We start from the raw sequence: 24589 nt of genomic DNA on the forward strand, positions 1-24589 counted from the left end.
GTGATAATCAACAGACTAAACTACAACCACCATTTTTAGCTGTCCATATGTCCAAAGCTGGGGAAGGAAGGTGGTAAACTCTAACACCTTATTTGATTGTGACCAGTCATGTCTTGGGCAAGGATACCTTTGTTCTTACCTACATAAAATGCAAGTTAATATATGTTGATGGCTTTGTCTATGTCATTGGCTTTTACATACATTTTCTCCATTGAGCTCTCAAACCTACCCTGTGAAGCAGATAGTTTCCACAATCTCAGATTCCAGGAGGTTGAGAATAACTTGTCTGAGGTCCCACAGTTTATAAGGCGCTGGGCCAAGCTCAAAAAGGTGCTCAACAAACAACATGAGAGGGAAAATTCAGGGCGTATATCTACATGGAAGCAACTGCAGTGAAAAGCAAGATTCTCTTTACATTCTGACTGTGCTTTTCCAATTAGAAACTCATATTAGGCACCAAGAAGAGACTGTCGAATGTTTATTTTCAGAAAAACATGCAGGATATTTCTGCTGTTCCTCTCCCGAAAGAAACAGCCTCGTTGCTTAAAACCAGTTGTTAGGCTGTATTTTTAGACGTCATGGTACAGTATCAATGAGTCAAAAATAAAAAAAAACAAAAACAAAAAAAAGGGAGGGCACAGATACTGTAAACAGGAAAAGTCACAAAAATGGAACCAAGAAAAGCTGAGAGCACAGCCTGTGGGTTGGGGGCGGGGGGATTTTCATTTTCATCTGCAGTTCAGGTTAACCAGAAATGAAAGTTCTCCAGTTGCCTTGTAGAAAATGGAAATTTTGGCTTCAGTGATTATGCAAGTAGCAGACACCCTGTGGTCTAGAAACTTTTTGCTTTGCCAACTGTCAGTTTTCTCTTTTCCTGTGAAAAACAACCTGTAGTAAGGAGCAAAAAAGTACTGTCTTTCAGAAACGTAAAAGTCTCAAGTGTAACTTGTGTGAAGAGCTATTGAAAATAAACTGCAGTACTTGTAATTTAAAGATATTCTAGGTATTGTCTATTCATGGTATAATACATTTGGAAATCCTGGGCTCAATGCAAGCCACTCACAAAGCAAACAAATCACATATTTAGTCCTGAGAACCTAAGAATTAGCAAAAATTAATTAGAAAATCAGAATCAACTTTACATTAATTTTGGAGTACATGCTTACTGTCAGAGTTTTCATGTTTCAATTTTTCATCAACCCTGTTAGAATGTCTCTGATTTATGCTTTTCCAAGTCTCTTTATTTTTTGTGACTTGTGTATAGGTAGAGGCTGATATAAGCCCTCCTTAGGGAGTTTATAATTAAGACAAATGGATTGTATTAGGTCCAGAGTCCTAGCCTATCTCTGATTTGTTGGTAGAAACATCATATTTGGGTAAGGGTTTTAGAAAAGCATCACCAAATTGTAAAAACAGAAAAATCAAACTCATTTGGGACATACAGAAAAATTCTTAATCTTAACATCCAGGATTTGTTTCACTATCACAGAAGAAATATTTCCTCTCAACTTACAGGTTTCTATTATTTAGTTATGAAACTTCCTTGACACCTAATGCAGGCTGTGTTTTCAAATGGGATTCAGACTTTTTTTGAAGCTAATGTGGGATTCAAAGTTTAAAAAAAAAAAAAAACAAAACTGGAAGCCACAGGTCAGGAGAACACAGAAATATGAAAAAGGAGTAAAAAAAAAAAAAAAAAAAAATTTCTTGGCAAGCACCAGGGAATACAACTGGGGGGAAAGATCTTTTGAGAGACAGAATGGTGGTGGAGAGTTGGCTCTTGGCCACTCACAAAAGTCCACTCTCCCATTTTCAAGGTGGTTGTTAGGTACAACCAATATTAAAGTACATGAACTTACAATGAAATAAATTGCATTAAAAGCAAAGGTAATAAAACTCTTCACTTTCCAATTGTTTTACTACATTTACTATGACTTTTGCTCTTGTGGTTATTGAATCTGCACAGCAGTAATACCATTTAATAATATGCTACTGCTCATCTCTTCCCAGATCAGTAAGTCAGTCAAGGTGAGAGTATTTATACCACAGAAAATGGCAAGTGCTGCAAATCAGTGTCCTTTTTTCCCCAGAGCTGGTTGTGTCAGAGGTGTTTGCACTGGAGTGACTCCATCTTGAATAGGACCTGGGTAAAATAAGGCTGGGACCTACTGGGCCACATTCGCAGGAGGTCAGGCATTCTTAGTCACAGGATGAGATAGGAGGTCAGCAGGGCTGGTATCACGAGATACAGGTCATAAAGACTCAGCTGATAAAACAGGACGCAGCAAAGAAGCCAGCCAAAACCCATCAAAACCAAGATGGTGAGGAAAAAAGACCTCTCGTAGTCCTCACTGCTCATTATACGCTAATTATAATGCAATAGCATACTTTAAAACACTCTCACCAGCACTATGACAGTTTACAAATGCCATGGCAACGTCCAGAAGTTACCCTATATCATCTAAAATGGGAAGGAACCCTCATTTCTGGGAACCGCCTGCCTGTTTCCTGGAAAATTCATGAATAATCCACACTTTGTTTAGCATATGATCAAGAAATAATCATAAAAATAGCCATCTAGCAGCTCTCGGTGCTGCTCTGCCTATGGAGTAGCCATTCTTTTGTTTCTTTACTTCTCTAATAAACTTGCTTTCACTTTACTCTATGGACTCATCATAAATTCTTTCCTGCTTGAGATCTAAGAACCCTCTCTTGGGCTCCAGATCAGGACCACTTTCCGGTAACAGCTGAGAAACATTTACCAGCATGCCAGTGGAGAAAGTGATAGTCAGAACACTCAGGATGTGGAGGCCATTGAAAGACCACGTGATAAAGATGAACAGAGGCTTCAGGTTTAGAGAGAATTGTGTTTGAAGCCCAGCTTACTTAACTTTAGTAGGACTTACTATTTTAAATCTCTAAAATAGATTTACTAATACCTTCCAGGGTTGTTGTGCACAGAACTTGGCAAACAGAGACCAGCATAAAGGTGACTGTTACAATTTATTTTTTTATTTTTATTTTTATGTTTTGAGACAGAGTCTCACTCTGTCACCCAGACTGGAGTGGAATAGCGCAGTCTCTGCTCACTGTAACATCTGCCTCCCAGATTCAAGCAATTCTTCTACCTCAGCCTCTCAAGTTGGCTGGGACTACAGGCATGCACCACTATGCCCAGCTATTTTTTTTTAGAAGGAGTCTCACACTTTTGCCTGGGCTGGAGTGCAATGGTGTGATCTTGGCTTGCTGCAACCTCCGCCTCCCAGGTTCAAGGGATTCTCCTGCCTCAGCCTCCCAAGTAGCTGGGATTATAGGCGCCTGCCACGACGCCCGGCTAATTTTTTTTTGTATTTTCAGTAGAGACGGGGTTTCACTATGTTGGCCAGGCTGGTCTCAAACTCCCGACCTCAGGTGATCTGCCTGCCTCAGCCTCCCAAAGTGCTGGGATTTGTTATAATTTATTATTGGGTACTGGGCTTAATACCTGGCTGATGAAATAATCTGTACAATAAATCCCTGTGACACGAGTTTACCTGTGTAATAAATCTTCACATGTACCCCCTGAACCTAAAAGTTAAAAATAAATTTATTATTATACTTCAAGAAATCCGCAGTGCATAGCTCATTGATGAAGGTCTCCTGACCTTGGATGGAAACTCTAATATCAGATCCTCCATGTCATTTGCCTTTCCAGCTCTTTTGCCACTGGAATGTAAGTTCCAAAAATGCGGAGATTTGTTTCATTTCCTGGTGTTTTCCTAGCCCCTAAGATAGTGCCTAGCTCCTCCTGGGGCTCAATAAATATTTGTGGAATGAACAAATGAGTCAATTTTCCTTCATTTCCATCTCCTGCTCCACTTCTGAGTTTTCTACCAATTTCTTCTTTGAAGCTGAGTGACTCCTTTGTCTTTTTTTTTTTTTTAATATTGTATATATTCAAGGTATACAACATTATGTTTTGATTCTTTTGCCTTTTTTTTTTGAGATGGAGTCTCACTCTGTCACCCAGGCTGGAGTGCGATGAGGCGACCTTGGCTCACTGCAACCTCTGCCTCCTGGGTTCAAGCAATTCTCCTGTCTTAGCCTCCTGAGTAGCTGGGATTACAGACGCACGGAAACACACCTGGCTAATTTTTGTATTTTTAGTAGAGACAGCATTTCACCATGTTGGTCAGGCTGGTCTTGAACTTCTGACCTCGTGATCCACCCGCCTCAGCCTCCCACAGTTCTGGGATTACAGGTGTGAGCCACCCCACCCGGCCGCCTTTTTTTTTTTTTTTAAATATCTATGTATTTTACAATAGAGACAGGGTCTCACTATGTTGCCCAGTCTGGTTTTGAACTCCTGGGCTTAAGTGATCCTACTGCCTCAGCCTCCCAAAGTGCTGGTGTGAGCCACCACGCCTGGCCTCTTTTGCCACTTAATTGCTAGATGCCTCCCAGTTGTGTTGCTGCTATCTTTCTGGAATCTTTTCCCTGCTGAAGGAGGCTGCCATGACCTTAAAGCACCGGTGGAAGACGTTTCCAGCTTTTTCATTCACAAGCAGATTTGAGCACAGGTCATTATGCTCTGTCGGCAAGTTTCTCCCACTTCTGTTCTGCTCTATTCTAATCTCAGTTCCGTTCTGCCTCCATCAGAAGAGACGTGTCTTGTGAGAGGAAATCTCACCCAACACTCAAGGCTGTATCCAGGGAACCAAATATTTTCCCCCGTGTCCCTATCTCAAAGCTGTTTCTTAGACTTGCTCTTGAATAGTATTTCTGAAGGGTGGGGAGAGTGGAGTGGGGTCACTTAAAAAAGCGTTGGTGCTTCTGGTAAGAGTGGCCTGGACAAGGGATTATGCAAACTCATTGAGGAGTCATTAAATTCCAGAATTTGACATTTCAATCACTCTTGCTTTAGGCAGGGGGATAACGCTGGATGCAGCTGGCCACTCAGCCCCTCGGCGCAGGGCCATGCTTGGGAGCAGTCCCCGGGGAGTCAGACAGGTATGATATCTGATCCTGGCCTGCCCTCTAACTAAAGCTAGTGACTTTAGGCAAGCCATGTATCCTCTCTGAGTAGCAGCTGTGAAATGGAGATAATTTTGCCTAGTGCACTGTTAGCATTCCATATTATTACTTTTTAAAAGTACGGTGTGTTATTTAAGAAGTGTGAGGGTCAAGAGCACAGACTTGGACTTAAATCCCAGCTCTGCTCTATACACCTGTATGACCTTGTATCGCTTACCTCACTTCTCTTGACCCTTGGTTTTCTTATCTGAAAATGGAGAAACTCACAGCACACTCACTTCCCAGGGCTGGGTGACTCACATGAGATAAGATATATAAAATGTTTGGCAGAGTACACACTCTATAAATGGTAATACTAATAATTGTTAATAATAATATACTTTTCACTAATAAAAATCAAGCAATTGGCTGGGCGTGGTGGCTTATGCCTGTAATCCCAGCACTTTGGGAGGCTGAGGCGGGTGGATCAAGAGGTCAGGGGTTCAAGACTAGCCTGGTCAAGATGATGAAACCCCAGTTCTACTAAAAATACAAAACTTAGCCAGGTGCGGTGGCTGGCGCCTGTAATGCCAGTTACTTGGGAGGCTGAGGCAGAGAATTGCTTGAACCCAGGAGGCCGGAGGTTGCAGTGAGCCGAGATCACGCCATTGCACTCCAGTCTGGGTGACAGTGAGACTCCATCTCAAAAAAAACAAACAAACAAACACCAAGCAATTGATACAGACTCCTTCAGGATGAATGCTCCCAAAGGCTATGTTCAGGTGCTGGGCAGGTGGTGAGCAGGTTCCACTCTGTCCCTGGACCTTGCAGAAGAGAAGGGAGCAGGCAGGTCTGGCCACACACAAACCTAGTCTGAATGTTCCATCATCACCTCGCCTGTCTGGAGTGCCTTCAGTTTTCAGTGCTTTCACCTCTATTTCCTCTTTTGAACTTTACAAGGAGTCTCAATGTGCCAGAAATGTCATATCCCCATTTTACAGATGAGGTCACTGAGGCCCAAAGAAGCAGCTACTCAGAGAGGGCACATGGCTTGCCTGAAGTCACTGGCTACTTAGAGGGAGGTCAAGATCAGGTATTATACCTGTTTGACTCCCCAGGGACTTCTTCCTGGTGGTCACAAAGGTAAATGAGACAAGACTCCTGATAGTTGTTCCTTTTTTTCTTTTCTTTTTCTTTATTTATTTTGAGACAACTCCATTGCCCAGGCTGGAGTACAGTGGTGCGATCATGACTCACTGCAGCCTTGAACTCCTGAGCTCAAATGATCTTCCTACTTCAGCTTCCCCAGTAGCTAGGACTACAGGTGTGCACCACCACACTTGGCCACTTTTTTTTTTTGTAGAGATGGGGTCTTGCAATTTTGCCCAGGCTGTTCTCAAACCCCTGGGCTCCAACAATCCTCCTGCCTTGGCCTCCCAAAGTGCTGGGATTACAGGCATTATCCACGGTGCCCAGCCAGGAACTCCTTTTTCCTATCGCCTCAAACCATCTCCTGGTCCTTAATAAGAGCATTCACCAAAAAGCAGAGTTTAAAAATATCAAACTAAGATATAAGCCAGTTCCTGTATGCAATGCTTCATCTTGTGCCTTTTACAGTGGGAAGCCTTTCCATCACATTAAACTAGAATTGTAAGCTGAATGCAGCTCTCCCAAACCAGGGATGCTTTTGGGAATCCGCAGTGCTCCCTCGTTATGGTCTTGGCTGCCTCGATGGCTCAGCCTGCCAGTCCCTGAAGCCTTTTATTAGACTGCTGTAGTCAATGAAAAAAATACACACTTTTAAAAAAAATGGGAGAATTCGGCAACAGCTCTGGAGATAAAAGCTCTGGTTTTTCTGGCTTATCAACTATTCCAACTACTGTCAGAGTCCTGAAGGCTTTAGTGCACTGGAGCAAGGGAGAGTTTCATCAAAGAGAAATGATTTGCTTAAACAAGAAAAGGGAATCCCGTGGTGCAGACAGGGATGGAACATGGAGAAAAAAAGATATGAACCTGGAAAAGTCAAATGAGCCATATCACCCCCAGATTTCCAGGAATATTTTGGTTGAGAATCAGAAATCCTTGTAGAACTGTCAGTTTTTTTCCATTACAATGGTCTCTGTGTTACAGCCAATTTGAGTTCTGGTTAGTTGCTACAGAAATTCATAGGTACCTCTTCTGCAGCACAGGAGTAAGTTATTAATTAAACTTTAATAACATAGGGGACAATCTAGACTGTTTTTTCCCTATAATTGGCAATTACTCTATTTTATCATTCTTTCTTCTGATTACATAATAAAATAACCAATTTCCATCAAATCGTGAACATGGTCCATTTTGCTGGCTTCATTCATTGTTTCGTTGGCTTTCCAGTGAATGACTATTTTTTGAGCACCTATTCTGTGTCAGGTTTTTGAGGATAAAGTAGTGACTACACATTTTTGTTGGGGAGAGGGTGAGGGTGGGTGTCAGATAATTGAATCTTATGCCATAATTGAAGTGACCAGAAATTATTTTTCTTTAATTTACAGATCATGAGATATGTAATTTAAAGCAAACTTCCCACTTCCCTAAGACAGCAGAGGCAAGGCTAAAAAAGGGAAAATCTCTTGCATCCATCTCTAACAGGCCTCTCTACAATAACAGAAGTGTCTAGAGTGTGCTGGGCGCTGGATATGGCTAACACTCTTAAGATAATGAGGCTATGATCAGGTGTGTCAGCCTCAAGGAGAGGCTTCAGAAGAAGACAAAGCAGGCTGGCTTCACATCCTTTTTAATCACTGACTCTGTGGCCTTAGACACTTAACTAAGCTTTTTGAACCCCAGTCTCATTTGTAAATTGGGGGGATGATGTTACCCATAATCCTTAGCATAAAATCACCACTGAAGTCCCCCTCCCTCTCTTCCTCCTGGTTGTGATAGCCATGGGAGAAAATAAAATGATGGGGAGGCCAGGTGCGGTGGATCACGCCTATAAATCCCAGCACTTTGGGAGGCAGAGGTGGGCGGATTGCTTGAGGCCAGGAGTTCAAGTCCAGCCTGGACAACATGGTGAAACCCTATCTCTACAAAAAAAAAAAAATTAAAAAAATACAATGTGGGACTGAGATTAAATTATCTAGGGAATTTAGGGGGAAAATTTTGCTTCTTCGCTGTGCCTTTTGGGTAACTCAGAGGTTAAGCACTGTCATTTGTAGGCCCAGTTAACTGTGACAGCATTCTTCCTGCTAGGTACCTTCCATTCAATGACCCCTGGGTTTCAGTAGTTGCTAAATAGAGGATTTGAAGTCTGAGCACCTGAGTCCAAATCTTAGCTCCACTGCTTTATCCACTGTGTAATTAGCATTCATTCACATATTCACAAATATTCATCAAGCTCTTATTGTGTTCCAGAGTTTATCATAGGCTCTGGGGACTCAACAGTGACACAAGCCAGAGAGTCAAGTGCTCCTCTCTCAAAGACTTGCCAGCGAAGGAGAAAGCCAGAAAACAAGCAAATCAAGCAACATACAGGGTGATTTCAGGTCGTGTTAAGTACCATGAAAATGAGAATACAGACTAATGTGATGGGGAGAGTTGTTATTTTAGACAGAGCAGGCTGGGTCAGTGGTTCACACCTGTAATCCCAGCACTTTTGGAGGCCGAGGAAGAAGGATTGCTTGAGCCCAGGAGTTTGAGGCTGCAGTGAGCTATGAGTTATGCCCTGAGCTATGAGCTATGGTCACACCACTCCACTCCAGCTTGGGTGACAGAGTGAGACACTCTCTAAAATGCTATAAATAAAGCAGTTAGGAAAGGGCTATTTGAGGAGGCAACATTTAGTCAGAAATAGCAATGATGAGGATTCAGCCTTGGCAGATCTGAGAAAAGCATATTACAGACAGAGGCCAATAAGTGCAAAGGCCCTGAGGCAGAACATACTTGGGTTAAGACATTGTTGCATAACTTTTTTTTTTCATTATTGCATTTTTATTTTTTTTCTGAGATGGAGTCTTGGCTCTGTTGCCCAGGCTGGAGTGCAGTGGCACGATCTCGGCTCACTGCAATCTCTGCCTCCCAGGTTCAAGCAATTCTCCTGCCTCAGCCTCCTGAGTAGCTGGGATTACAGGCACGCAACACCATGCCCGGCTAATTTTTGCATCCTCGTGATCTGCCCACTTCGGCTTCCCAAAGTGTTGGGATTACAGGCATGAGCCACTGCACCTGGCCCCATAACTGCACTCTTAAGGAGCCTTTCTAGGCACTTTTTCCCTCCAATACCTTCCTCCCCCATGAAATGTTAATACCACAGATATACTTTATATCTTATCTGCTGGGCAGGACAGAGTTGTGGTTTTTTTGTTTTTTGGTTTTTTTTGAGACAGAGTCTCGCTCTGTCACCCAGGCTGCGATCTCAGCTCGCTGCAACCTCCACCTCCTAGGTTCAGGTGATTCTCCTGCCTCAGTCTCCTGAGTAGCTGGGATTACAGGTGCATGCCACCATGCCTGGATAATTTTTGTATTTTTAGTAGAGACAGGGTTTCACCATATTGGCCAGGCTGGTTTTGAACTCCTGACCTCAAGTGATCTGCCCACCTCAGCTTCCCAAAGTGCTGGGATTATAGGTGTGAGCTACCACACCCCGCTGAGAACTGAGTTTTGTAGGCCTGAAATTTTAATACCAAAGATTTTCTTTACCCCTCAAGAACCAATTATAACTTCCCTTGGGGGTGAAGTCGCCCTATGGAGAATGCACAATATAAGAAGAAAAAAAAAGGCAACAAATGTGGCTGGAGCTTGGTCACTAAGAGGGAGAGAACAAGAGACAAGCTTAGAGTTAATGAGGGGCTCATCAGTGGTTCTTGAAGTGTGGTCTTAGGACTCGCAGCAGCATCAACTGGAGCCTGTTAGGAATACAGAGTGGCACCCGGCAATCTGTGTGTTCACAGCCTTCCAGGTCACTCTTATGCCTGCTGAAGTCTGAAACCATTGGGCTAGATTCATGCACTGCATTGTAGGCCATAGTAAGAAGTATACAGTTTGTTTCAAATGCAGCAAAAAGCCAATGGAGGCTTTTAGGCATGGAGAAGATAATCTGGGGCTATTTATAAAGGGTAAGTCTGCTTACTGTGAGGAGACCAGACTGGAGTGGATGAGGCAAAAATGGAAGAATGAGAAATAATCCAAAAGGCTTTCTGCACTGGTACTCATCTATAAAATGGGCATGCAAACACGACCAACTTCATAAGGTTGTTGTGAGGATCAAATGAGTGAATACCCACAATGGCTTGGCCGGGTGTGGTGGCTCACTCCTGTAATCCCAGCACTTTGGGAGGCCAAAGTGGGTGGATCACATGAGGTCAGGAGTTCGAGACCAGCCTGGCCAACATGGAGAAACCCCGTCTCTACTAAAAGTACAAAAAAATTAGCCAGGCGTGGTGGTGCATGCCTGTAATCCCAGCTACTTTTGGAGGCTGAGGCAGAATTGCTTGAACCCGGGAGGCAGAGGTTGCAGTGAGCCAAGATCATGCCACTGCACTCCAGCCTGGGCAACAGAGTGAGACTGTCTCAAAAAACAAAAACAAACAGACACAATGGCAAAGACATGAAATCAACCTAAATGTCCATTAATGGTAGAACAGATAAAGAAAGTGTGTCACATATATACCATGGAATACTACGCAGCCATAAAAAAGTGAGATAATGTCTTTTGCAATAACATGAGTGGAGCTGGAGGTCATTATCATAAGCAAACTAACAAAGGCACAGAAACCCAAACACTGCAAGTTCTCACCTGTAAGTGGGAGCTAAACATTGAGTACACATGGACACAAAGAAGGGAACAACAGACACCAAGGCCTACTTGAGGGTGGAGGGTAGGAGGAGGGTGAGGATCAAAAATCTACCTATTGAGTACTATGCGTATTACCTGAGTAACAAAATAATACGTACACCAAACCCCCATGACACCCAGTTTATCTACAGAACCAACCTGTACATGTACTCCTGAAACTAAAATAAAAGTTAAAAAACAAAAAACACCAATAAAACCAAATTAGTGAATAGCTATAAATAACTTAGCATAGTGCCTGGCACATAGTAAGCATCCAATACCTATTAAAACTATTCTTCTCTGCCCCTTTGTTCTCTCTCCCAGACTCCTCATGGGTTAATATCCAAGCACAGATCCCTACACACCCCCCGCCATTTGCTTTAGATTCCTCTATTTATGCCAGTGTGACTGAGTCAGCTGGTCTGTGGGCTGGTAAAAGTGTAACATGTTTGCAAGCCTGCTTCAGGTCATGGTGAAGGTCCTGGTGTTCTGTTCAGTTTCCTTTCATTTTCTTTATTTTTTTTCTTATGAGATTTAACTACTGGCCTAGAAAATGAAACTTAATGTCAAACCCGAGTTTTATAATCAGTTCTATCATTAACTTTGGACAGTTTTTGCATCCATAAAATAAGAAGTTCCACATGTGGGGAAGCGACAGTGGAGAGTCAAGCATGGACTTTGGAATCAGGAAAAGCTGTGTGCAAGACCTAACTCTGACACTAGCCAGTGGGACTTTGGGCAACTCATTTAATCCCTTTTAGTCTGTTTCTTTATCTGAAAAATATGGAGAATGACAGTATCTGCCCCACAGAATTGAGAAGGCAACAGGAGAATTCGTGGAAAGCACCCAGCACAGTGCCTGGCACTCAGCGTTAGCCATGATGACTATTAATTACCGAACCTGTCACAGGAACGATGTAGCTACATGAACCATTAAGAAAAATAAATATATCCCAGAACTTAAAGTATAATAAAAAAATGAAAACAAAAAAGGCAAATATAGTCCTGCAGGCCTCTAAAAAGGCGGAAAACATTTTGACTTGGGAGAGACGTCCATGGGACAAGTCAGCAAAACAGATGAAACATCCCCAGGCAGCCTGCTCTCCATATCCACAATATTAAATTGATGTGAAATAATCCAGCCAGCTCAGGAGAACACCCTTCGGTGGCTTCATATCACAGGCATGCAGGTCCCCTGAGAGAGGATTCTTGACGGGGCAGTTTAACTTCAGAGGCAACCAATTAGGTTCTGATTGAACCTAACTCAATCAGAAAAAAGCTCCCATCCCCAAGGCGGCCTACCAAGCCCTGCACTGCGTGGTTCCTGCCCACTCTTCCCCTAGTCTTGTGTTAATTTCCTCTTACTCCCTGGGCCCCAGCCACATTGCCTTCCTCTGTAAGATCTCGTTTCTAGCTGAAGGCATGAGGGGGTGGGGAAAGTGCCTGACTAACCCAACTCATCTCTAAAAACATAGATTAAAAGTCATTATTTCTGTTTTTTATTTTTTTTAAACTTTTAGGCTCAGGGATACATGTACAGGTTTGTTATAAAGGTAAACTCACATCATGGGGGTTTAGTGTACAGATGATGTCATCACACAGGTACTAAGCATAGTACAGTACTCGATGGTTATTTCTTCTGATACTCTCCCTCCTCCCACCCTCTACCCTTGCCTTGGTGTCTGTTGTTCCCCTCTTTGTGTCCTGTGTTCTCATTATTTAGCTCCCACTTATAAGTGAGAACATATGATATTTGGTTTTCTGCATTAATTGGCTAAGGATAATGGCCTCTAGCTCCATCGATGTTTTTGCAAAGGATGTGATCTTGTTCTAAAAGTCATGTTTTCATAGGAGTCATCGTGCAGTGGTTATGGGTGAAGATCCTGCAGTCAGACCACCCAGGGTTCAAATCATGGCTTAGATGCTTTGCTAGTGTCACCACCATGCGCAGACGACTTCATCTCTTTGTTACCTGGTTTCCTGATCTGCATCATGGAGGTAACACACTATGAGGTTTAAGTGAGCTGATGCATACAGAGTGTTTCGAATAGTTTTGGGTTCCATAGCTCTTACTATGAGCTTAATTGTCTTTTAGTTCTCTATACTTCTTTGTTGCATCAGTTTTCACAATTGTGATTAAATAATGATGTACTTTGTTATTTAATGTCTGCCTCTAGGTACTTTGTCTTGCTAACCACTGTACCCTCAGCTTATAGCATGCACTTTGCCAAAGAGGCTACTCAATAAAAAATAAATAACAAATGGAGTTGCATAATAAAAAAAATGGAGTTGCAAAAATAATTAAAAAATGGAGTTGCATATAAAATAAGAAATAAAAAATGGAGTTGCATATTCATTTTACAAAAATTGGGAAGACACCATAGCACTCTTTTTCATACATAATAGTTAAAAGTATCACTGATTGATCAATGGTTTCTTTCAAAAAGAAGGAAAAAAGAATACTGTAAAGCAAGATGAGTGACGCTCCTTGGACCTCAGTCCTTGTTCTAATGAAGAGGGCTGTTTGCATCTCAAGGTGGGCACTAAGAGATGTGCAGTTACCACAAACAACCTCCTATTCTTCCAACTCAAATGCAGTGGTTACTGAAAAAAAAAATCTCTGCAGATTTACAGATGAATCCCCTAAAGCCAGATGAGTGTTCTAATGGTGAATACAGCAATTACTTTCAGGTCCCACTAGAGTGACCTCACTTTCAACTCAATACAAGGCCAAATACCAAGAGAGAATCGGCCTCCTCTGCACCTGGTGTTGCTAAAGGTATGATTCCTGCTCCCAGAGGAACAGCTGCAGGAGTGGAGGTGGCAAGGCTTGCTCTTACATCCTAAATACCTTCCATAGAGCCCAAGTCAATTATAGGACACCACATTTCTGGCAGGCTCAAATACACTTAGGTGCTAAAGAGTTCCAGAAAACCTTGTTTCTTGGGCATTGCTATGATTTGTAGTCCCTCCAAAATTCAAGTGTTGCCAATGTCTGTAGTATTAAGAGGCAGGGCCTTTAGGAGGTGATTAAGCCTTGAAGGTTGCTCTCTCTACTTAATGGGATTAAAGCCCTTATAAAATAGACTTCATGCAGCATTTGGCAAGCTTGCCTTTTTGCCTTTTGCCATGTGAGGATATAGCAAGACGGCCCTTAACAAATTGAGTGCCAGCACCTTGATCTTAGATGTCCCAGCCTCACACTGTGAAAAATAAATTTCTGCTCTTTATAAATTACTGAGTTGCAGTTACTCTGTTGTAGCAGCACAAAATGGACTAAGACAGGCATCACACACAAAGGCCAAATAGTTTCTCACCATTTCTCTGAAAGACACACACAGCTCACTTAGGGCTGTAGTTCTTAAGCTGTGACCTCTCGCAGGTCTACTAATGACATTAGAGAAGCTTGCAAATACTTCCCCCCATAAAGATAGGCAAAATATGTTAATGAGAATCTTTCCAGGAAGACTTTTTATAACTTCCTGGACCCAGATTTGTATTCGGTCCATGTCCTTAAAGTGATTGAGAAACCGGTCCTTAAAAAGATGAACACTTGACCTGAAGGCAAGACCAAAGTCTGCAATGGACATACTGTGATTCCTTATTTGTGAACTTTTGCCCAGTGAAATCCAGACAAAGTGCAGAGTCAAGTGATCTCATGTGTCCAAATGACAGAACGCCGATGGGATATCCAGACACTGTCAAGATGCAGAGAGATTCAAATGTGGGCTAATGAATAACTGGTTTCTATTTATATTATTATGAACACTACAGGCCCTGAAAAAAGATTACCCATCCATTACTTTGTACACTCAATCTTCTGATCGTGTCTAAATATTTTTATGACACCACTGTCATCATTTGCCATATTTGGGATAGTTGTATGATAACATTATTAAACAAAAGTAACTGCCACTTATTAGGTACTTCAGTGCCAGATGCTAGCTCTAACCCCCTCAATAACATTAAAATGTAGTTTTAATTCTAAATTGATAATAGTCTATATTATCTATAGTGATTAGATCAGGGTAATTAGTATACCCATCATTTCAAACATTTATCATTTCTTTGTGTTGGGAACATTCAATATCCTCCTATTTGAAACTATATATTATTGCTAACTACAGTCACCCTATAGTGCTATACAACACTAGAACTTATTCCTCCTGTCTAGCTGTAATTTTGCATCCTTTAACAAATACTAGAGGCTAGGAAGGGTGGGGGAAGAAGGGATAGGGAGAGATTTGTTAAAAGGTAGTTTTAAAATATTTTATTTTATTTTATTTTTAGAGACAGAGTCTCGCTCTGTCACCCAGGCTGGAGTGCAGTGGCACAATCCATAGCTCACTGCAGCCTCATGCAGTGGCACAATCCATAGCTCACTGCAGCCTCGAACTCCTGGCATCAAGCAATCCTCCTGCTTCAACCTCCCAAGTTGCTGGGACTACAGAGGCACACCACCACACCTGCCTAATTTTAAAAATTTTTGTAGAGATAGGGTCTTGCTATGTTGCCCAGGCTGGTTTTGACCTCCTGGCCTCAAGCGATCTTCCTGTCTCAACCTCCAAAGTGCTGGAATTGAAGGCACGAGCCACTGCATTAGGCTGAAAAGGTAGTTTTAATTACCCCCATCAGAAGCCCAGAGGGGAGGTCACTTAGTTTGTAAATGACAAAGTAGGATTTACATGCAAAGCCTCATGCTAACATTCCACTCTGGACACTTCCTCTCTTTGTCTGTTTAGTGTGGATAGAGCCTGTCAAAAACAGAATTTTTAACCGTGGACTCCTGAATGCTTTAGGTTTACTGTTTGTTTGTCTTAGTTCACATTATTCAATTCTTACCTGGATATACCCCTGTCGATTTAATCTCTTGACCTAAAAATCATATTAATTAAACTCCACTACTTACAGCCATTTTGTCTTAACAGCTTTTTTTTTTTTTGAGACAGGGTCTCGCTCTGTCACCCAGGCTGAAGGGCAGTGGGGCGATCCTGGCTCACTGCAACCTCCGCCTCCTGGGTTCAAGCAATTTTCCTGCCTCAGCCTCCCGAGTAACTGGGATTACAGGTGCGTGCCATGATGCCCGGCTAATTTTTGTAGTTTTAGTAGAGACGGGGTCTAACCACATTGGCCAGGCTGGTATCAAACTCCTGGTCTCAAGTGATCTGACCACCTCAGCCTCCCAAAGTGCTGGGATTACAGGCATGAGCCACCACACCCGGCTCGTCTTAACAGTTTCTATACTCCCCAACAATGAGTTGCAAATGAACTAAAAGTCAAGCTTGTAAGAGCTACAGAGAGTCACTGGAGAATTCCTATTTATATTCCCCAGCTGGTCATGGCCTCATAAGTATAGTGGCTGCCTCTTATTCAGCTCTGTAAGCCAAAGTCTGACACATTGCTGGTGCAGTACATACCCAGAAAATATGTGTTGACTTTGAAATAATTTGGAATCCAAGGGCCAGTGTCAAATTTCAGTCTAAGAGTTGCATCCATTACCAAAGATCCTGATTTCTTCCTAGACAGCATCTCAATGTCTGACTCCAATTACTGTCAGTAATTTCTCCATTTCCAACCTTGCCTTACTTAGTTTTTCCCTATCCATATACTGCCAGTGGCTCTACAGGCATCTGGGCCATTTTAGTCTGTGCCCTGAACTTCTTTCTATGTGAAAAGGAGAATATCAGTGGAAAGGAAGAAAGAAGGGGGAGAAAAAGGAGAGAAGGAGGGAGGAAAGGAAGGGAAAGAGGGAAAGAGATGGAGGTAAACAGAGTGACAGATAGAGCTGTAATATATCTGGGTAATAGGGAAGTAACTACAAATAATTAGGAGTTACAGAGCATTTCTAAGCTGAAAAATAGCCTCAGCATTAGTCTAATCCCTTCACTGATCAATGTGGATTCTGAGGACTGAATAGGAAAAATTAGCTCCCAAGACCACATAGCTTGTCAGTAAGTGGCAGAGTTAGACCTGGAGTCCAGTTCTCTCTCTCTTATCTACCGGGCTTTTTAGCTGCACCATACTGTTGTACAGGATAAAGATTCTCCTTTATAGAAGACTAGCTTCTGGACTACTGTCCCTCCTGACTGGAAAACCTGAATCTAGAAACACCTAATAGAAATGATAGTATAAAAACATGTTCCTGAAAGAGTAAGTACGACGTCTGCAGAATTGTTCATTTCAATTTACAAGGAAAGAAGAAAAGAAAACCAAAGGAGAAAATAAACCAATACAAGACAACAGAAGTGTGCATACCTTTACAGCCCCATCTACAAAAGCTTCCTCTAAGCAGGGGAAGAAAAAAAAAGCATGTGAAGTATACAGGGAATATGCTCAATACCTTCCTTTTCTTAGAAGATTGTTATTGGAATAATAAATTGATTGTTCAACCTTGCCAAATCACATAAACATATATTAATGTATAGTTTACCTGTACTCAGGTTTACTTTTCCAGTTTAGGAAAATATTGCATTTAAAAATGTTTCTAGTTTTCCAACATTAAGCAAGAAAAAAGTCTTAATTGGAGCTTGACAGAATCTACCTCAGGGACAAATGTAAGTCTCATACTTGAATTATGATCCCGAGAGAGGCCTCTGCTGAGAACTCACTAAGATTTTCAGGTTGTCACAATATTTTTGAAACAAAGAGAAAGTGTTTTATTATGGTTTTACCTAGCACTATAGCTTTTTGTGATAAGAGACAAGACATGTAGTTCTTTTCCTGGGGTCTTTTGTGCACCTGTGCACAGGCTTCTGCTAGCAATTGGAAGCCATGCAGAACAGAAAGCAGAATCTCATTTGGATGCAGCTCCCACCTTTCTATTCCAAGATGCATGCACCCATGAAAAGAAATTCTTGCTGCATGAAATTCAGAGATGCTGGAAATTAGGCAAAATCATCCTCTGGCCCAGAAAAGGCAAAGTGTGGACAGAGCATAGATTCCGAACTCAGAAGATCCAGAATCCAGGCTGTGCCCTGCTCCTAATGGGATAGGAAGTCTTAGAAAAATTCCTCATCTTCTCTGGATTTTAATCTCTTCAGTAACAGAATGAGGAGATTGGACAAAGTGGCTTACAAGGTTTCTTCTGGTTTAAATGTTCCATGGCATAAATATATCTAACAATTCTGCTCAGCCAATAAAATTTGTCCACCACCCATCACCCTGCCTCCTGATGGTTACTGGGAATTCTCTCCACATCTCTACCTGTCTGCAGGAACCTCCATTCTAGTAGTAACAACTTCCCTGCATACTCCAAATGTGGGACCGAACACAGTAGAACACACAGAGTATGCTCTGGAGTGGAACTTGGTATGTGTGGGAATATTTTAGACCCTCTGCTAAGAGCTGTAATTTCTGACCCCTGAAAGGGCTGCATAACAAGATAGTCTTACTTCTCAGGAGGTTCTATGGCCTGAATCTTAAGAACAGGATCATTTATAATGAGGCTTTAGGTCACCATAATGCCACTCTGAAAATCCAGGTCACAGGACTGCATTTGGATAAGATTATATTCTTTTCCATTCCTTCAGATATTGGATACCTTTAGATAGGACTGATTTAGAGATAATGGACCCATTTCTAAGGCTAGACTATTATGTTGTTATATTATGGCATAAGGCTACTATTCCAGTTCCTATTGTGATATATTTAATTTCTTTGACTTTTCTCTTCTCTACCCAATCCTACCCACTTCCTCTACAGACTTCCTTCTATCCCCAAGAGTTTTGCAGTCTACTGGATGAGATAATTTCCTTTGTTTTTTACCCAGATATTCCTCCCCTCCACCATCATCTACCCATCAGGGAAGAAAAATGGCCACACAGAGTTGGACTTAATGAGTTTACCATAACCACATTACAATGCAGGAAAGAAAAAAAGCCTTCCCTTTAATAAGGATGTAGGACTTCCTCTGACAAATCATAAAAGTTTTATTAATTAATTGGAAGCCGTCCCCAAAAATGGCATTTCTGAGGTTTCTATCTTGAGCTGCTGAATTCTGATCACATAGAATCCTCACCACAAACTAGACTGGAGGACAAAATTCAATTTTCCTTCTTCTTTCTGGAAGCAAAACAGGGACCCACATCAAAGGATCCTTTCAGAGGGGCTACTAATGAGCTCTAGGACACCACAGAATTTTTGTTGCCAAGTGTTCACAAAAACAGGGAAGGCCCCAAATACATCTTCCTGATGAAACGATGAACAATTATAAATCAAAGAGCATTTTTGTGCTGCTTACTGACACAGTTCCTGCCCTCTCTCTGTCTTTTCTGCATCCATAAAGAAACTCAAGTTTTTAAAACTAAAAAAAAAAAAGAAAAAGTAGTAAAAAGGAGAGAGTGGTGGGAGCAGAAGAAAGGGTGATGAGGTGGAATTACATACTTCATATTTGCCAAAGTTCTAAAGCAAAATAAGAAATCAGCCTTTCACGACCTTTAAAGGAGCAAAGATAGCATTAAAACAATGACAGGAAAACCCCCTGGACGATGGGTGTCTTTAAGGACCATCTTCACTTAGGTATCAAACAGAGCACATCCAACTCCGTTTTGGAAAAAGTAATTCCTTCAAAAGAGTGAAGATAAACATTTCTTGTAATTTCCTTTTCTGCAAGTTGGGTTCTGCAATATTAGTTCTTAGATTAGTCCACCCCCAGTACAATATTAAAATCTGCCCAAGATTTTGCTATGAAATGCCAGTCAAAGCTGAAGAAGCACCGTTACACAGTCTGCAGTTGGAAGATCATAAAAAAAATCATTCTTACCTCTGAACCATCATGACCTCGGCTCATTTAAAGGAACTGAAGACAGTGCTTAAGACAAAAGACACACGTATTAAGCACTTGTGTGCTGTCTGTGTGTGTGCGCGTGCGCGCATGTACTTGCATTTTCTCCAACTACAAACCAGTGGAAGTAGGAACTTAAAAACCCCCGACGCCTTCCGCTGCCATATAATCTCAAGGAAATGACCATACTGTTTGTTGCTTTGATTAGAAACAAAAGCCTTTCAATATGAGTCACGGGAGAAACGGGAAAATAAAAACAACTGAAAAACTTCTGCTATTTCTTTTGGCCACTCAAAGGCTTTCTTTACTACACATTTAAAACATGATGAAATGTCATCTACTATTTTCTAAACTTCATTGATAATGCAAGCTCTAGTTTGGGTAATTATTCAGAGATAGGCAATGCCATGTACGAATCTAAGCTTCAATTTCGGCTCTTCATTCTACGCTTGTTCTGGATGAGGCTGGGAATTTAATGAATATAAATAAAAATAATATTTAACTCAACTTTGCTACTCACAGCCAGTTGATGTCAACAGCTTTTCCACTCAGAAAGAAACTCAGAATTCCATGGAACAACCTTAGTAAAATTAATCAGGGATGCCAGCCACAATAGAAAATCTTGGCAGAATGATGTGGTCTCAGAAAAGATTCATTTCACCATTTGCATTTAATGAAATCATTACTATTAAAGTCATTCAGTGAATAGGAAATAATTAAAATACATTATGCAAAACATATAGAATATAGGAAAAATAATAAATTTACTTTTTTTTTAAAAAAAGAATGATTAAGTAAAAGCTTGTGACAGGGTATCATGCTTCTCCCACCTGAAAAAAAGAACAGTCTGGAATTTTGCTCAAGAGTATGGTATGGTTAAGAACATAACCATAAGACTAAGTCTCTAAGACTCTCTAGAGTCAGAGAAACCTGGTGTTTTACAGCTGTATATATCCGTGGGAAAGTTACTTGATCTTTCTGAGAATTGGTTCCCTCCTTTGTAAAATGGAGATAAAAATCCTGATATCCTTCAGGAGTGCTGGGGGAATTAAAAGAGATAGTTCATGCAAAGCTCAAAGAATTTGCCTGGGAGATACCACAGGTATCTAAATATAGGGTGGGGTACCTGCCTTTACCCCCCAAAATGTTAATCCCTCAGAAACCAGGGAACAGCTCTTCAAATCTTTGCAAAGACTCTAATTACTATGACCACGATATATTGTCTGGAGGACACGGCAGCCTGTAACAACTTCAGTCAATGCCAAATTTGGATGAAAATAGAAATCACTTGATGATATCAGTAGAAAAGGTGAGAAAAGGCAAAACCTTTAATACAGATTTAGTTAATTATTTGTGAGCATGTGACCTCCCAATTGGAGGGGTTGGATGTTAGAAGAAACAAGTTACTTAAACATTATTTTATGCATATATACTTATAGGATAAATGGAAAAAGGAAAAAAAATGCTGGGCAATGATATTCCCAGAAAAGTATCATATATGGAGACTGAAGAAGTGCTATATAGTTCAAACAACTTGGGCAGAAGTGGAGATGCTGTGCTGATACAAGGATGACTCAAAGAAGACTTTTATTTCAGTGCCAGCACACAGATGCACGTGAAGAAGTTGAATAAAATTATTCAATCAAGAAAGAAATGACTCCAGTTATTAATCTGCATAACAAGTGTTATGAGCACTCCTAATATAAGGAGTAAATTTTCTAATATTTCATATACATTTCTAAAATTTTATATAGGTTAACCCAAAACATTTGCTCTGAGTCTTCTCGTTGGGAAGGTGGGGAATTATTATAGTACTTTATTTGAGAGAACCTTCTATTTGTTTAACATATAACAGTAAAAACTCAGTACATGGTACCTTTTCTTATGGGGCTGGAGAGTCAACTGAGAGAACTAGTGGGACATTTCTGATTGTATGGTAAAAATGTTTTCACTGTTGAAGGACAATCAGAATTTTGATAGCCAGTTTCAGCAGCAAGATGGGCTAGATTAGGCAAGGCTAAAACCAGGAGGCCAGGGCAGCTTGAGGGCCAGGTGAAGATTGACAGATCAAATTCGGGAGGAGGCTGGGCAAGCTCAGGTTATGGTGTGAGAACACATAGAGATGGGAGTCTATCAGGAGTATTAAAATTAGGAGGCCGGGCGCAGTGTCTCAGGCCTGTAATCTCAGCACTTTGGGAGGCTGAGGTGGGCGGATCACCTGAGGTAAGGAGTTTGAGACCAGCCTGGCCAACATGGCGTAACCCCATCTCTACTAAAAATACAAAAATTAGCCAGGTGTAGTGGCACATGCCTGTCTTCCCAGCTACTTGGCAGGCTGAGGCAGGAGAATTGCTTCAACCTGGGAGACGGAGGTTGCAGTGAGCCGAGATCGCGCCACTGCACTCTAGCCTGGATGATAGAGCAAGACTCCGTCTCAAAAAAAAAAAAAAATTAGGAAACAGGATCCCTGCTTTTCTATGGGGACATTATCCAAATAACTGGGAGTTGGGGGGAACCCCATATCCCCATATAAAGAGGATGAATATGTGATTCAAGACTGACCAATAAAATCACCCTACCCCAATGTGATGGTTAATACTTAGCGTCAGCTTGATTGGATTGAAGGATGCCAAGTATTAATCCTGGGTGTGCCTCTGAGAGTATTGCCAAAGGAGATTAACATTTTTTTTTTTTTTTTTTTTGAGACGGAGTCTTGCTCTGTCGCCCGGGCTGGAGTGCAGTGGCCGGATCTCAGCTCACTGCAAGCTCCGCCTCCCGAGTTTACGCCATTCTCCTGCCTCAGCCTCCCGAGTAGCTGGGACTACAGGCGCCCGCCACCTCGCCCGGCTAGTTTTTTTTTTGTATTTTTAGTAGAGAGGGGGTTTCACCGTGTTAGCCAGGATGGTCTCGATCTCCTGACCTCGTGATCCGCCCATCTCGGCCTCCCAAAGTGCTGGGATTACAGGCTTGAGCCACCGCGCCCGGCCTAGGAGATTAACATTTAAGTCAGTGGGCTGGGAAAGGCAGACCCACCCTTGATCTGGGTGGGCACCACCTAATCAGCTGCCAGTGTGGCTAGAATATAAAGCAGGCAGAAAAATGTGAAAAGACAAGACTGGCCTAGCCTCCCAGCCTACATCTTTCTCCCATGCTGGATGCTTCCTGACCTCAAACATCAGACTCCGATTGCTTCAGTTTGGGGACTCGGACTGGCTCTCCTTGCTCCTCAGCCTGCTGGCAGCCTATTGTGGGACCTTGTGGTCATGTGAGTTAATGTGAGTTAATGCTTAATAAACTCCCCTTTATATATATATATATATAATATATATATAACATAACATATATAACATATTATATATAACATATAACATATATAAAGTACAATATAATATATATTATATATTATATATAGTATCCTATTAATTCTGTCCCTTTAGAGAACCCTTACGAATACACCCCATACCCATTAGTTATAGGGATCAGAGAAGTATCTCTGTTTTTGTTTGTTCTGGAGTTACAAAGTTGCTTGGATGAGAGTCTGGGGCTACCAGGAAACCTCATGCCAGACAGAAGTGTTGGAGAGAGACAGACTCCAATGTCATTGTCTGAATTACTAAATGCCACTGAACCTGAAGTCATTCCCTGGCCTTTTCAGTTACTGAGTCTATAATTTCCGTTTCTGCTCAAACTAGTTCTGATTTTCAAACAAAACTTTATTTGAGAACAAAAAGATCCTATCTAATATGTCAGTTTGTGTGAGAAAAGATAATTGGAATCTGACACCATTAGTCCACTGACCAACACTGTTCGAGAATGTGGGTGCTTATAAACACAGGATTGGGGAGTTTGGTGGGGCTTTAGGAGCAAAGATGGGACAAGGGCATAGGTGCCGGGGATTCAGTCTCGAGGAAATGGGAGGAAATGGATAATTCCTGCAGGAGTGGGGTATCAGACAGGAGTTTTGCAATCAGTAAATCAGAAGGGGTCCCAGATAACTGGCATTCAAAGACCAGAACAGGACAGTGGCAAAGCTGATGCCATATCCAACCTGAAACAAATGTTCTTCCAAATGCCTTCTGCCATGCAGCCAGACACAAGGCAGGGCTTAACCTGGGTTTCGGGACTGTAGACTGGGGGAGCCCTGATTAGGAGTCCCATTGAAAATGAAACTATATCCTGGAATAGGTCCAAATGAAATATGAGCTTCTATCTGAAACTATGCCTATAAAATACAAATTGTGACACAGTTGGATGATCACCTAACTGGTCAGCTTGTACATATGTATTGGTGACTTTGTGGCGGCTTTTATTGACTGTGAGAGTGGAATAAGGGAAATATGTCCACCAATTTAAGGAAAAATATGTGGAAGCAGGATCCCGACTTTTATCTTTAAGAGAAGCTTTGCATTTTATCACAAAACTATCACTTTCATCACAGAACATTTCACATACTGAATGAATGCCAGACGCACCATAAAATCGCAACAGAGGCAATGTATTGTAGTTTTCCAAAACTCTTGATGGCTGGGCATAGCACTAAACCATTTGTCATAAAGTAAGAGGACAAACTTTAAGACCAGCTCATCTCCTCCTAAGTTTAGTGAGGTTTGTACTAAAGAAAAAAATATTTCTTCATAACTTCTCATCTTTCTCTAATTCAGCCTCTAGAAACAGTTCAGTTCAGCTCAAATATTTCTTGAGCATCAAATACATGCAGAGGCCTTACAAGGAAGTCAAAGATGAAATCACCATGGTTCTGACCTTCGACAAATTTACAGCCTGGACCCGGCATCTCTCAAAAAGAGAAGAGTAATCACTTTATTTGTCACCTCATAGTCAATTCTGCAATTGAGGAATTACACATTCCTTTCACGCACATGCTGGTTTCCGTTTTTAATCTTTTATCAATCTGTATGTCAGAGCTTCTTGGATACCTGATGATTTTTCTTAAATTTGCATTCATTGCAAATTTAAGAAAAATTTTCTTTTTTGTAATTATTTTT

General features: G+C 41.5%; 1 protein-coding gene across 3 annotated transcripts in view; it reads right to left on the reverse strand.

Moving 5' to 3' along the window:
• Nucleotides 1–24589, reverse strand: part of FRMD4B (FERM domain containing 4B) — a 360856-nt gene that overhangs the window by 157474 nt on the left and 178793 nt on the right. The window contains exon 1 of one of the 3 annotated variants that reach the window (XM_033210404.1): nucleotides 19566–19747. The exons of the other annotated variants lie outside the window; for them this stretch is intronic. Coding sequence (XP_033066295.1) covers nucleotides 19566–19592 — 27 coding nt within the window. The 5' untranslated portion in view covers nucleotides 19593–19747. Of the gene's footprint in view, nucleotides 1–19565; nucleotides 19748–24589 lie in introns of those variants that run through there. 3 annotated transcript variants of the gene reach the window in all.

Source organism: Trachypithecus francoisi, unplaced genomic scaffold (genome assembly GCF_009764315.1).
Source record: "Trachypithecus francoisi isolate TF-2019V2 unplaced genomic scaffold, Tfra_2.0 Lachesis_group0, whole genome shotgun sequence".
Taxonomy (NCBI): domain Eukaryota; kingdom Metazoa; phylum Chordata; class Mammalia; order Primates; family Cercopithecidae; genus Trachypithecus; species Trachypithecus francoisi.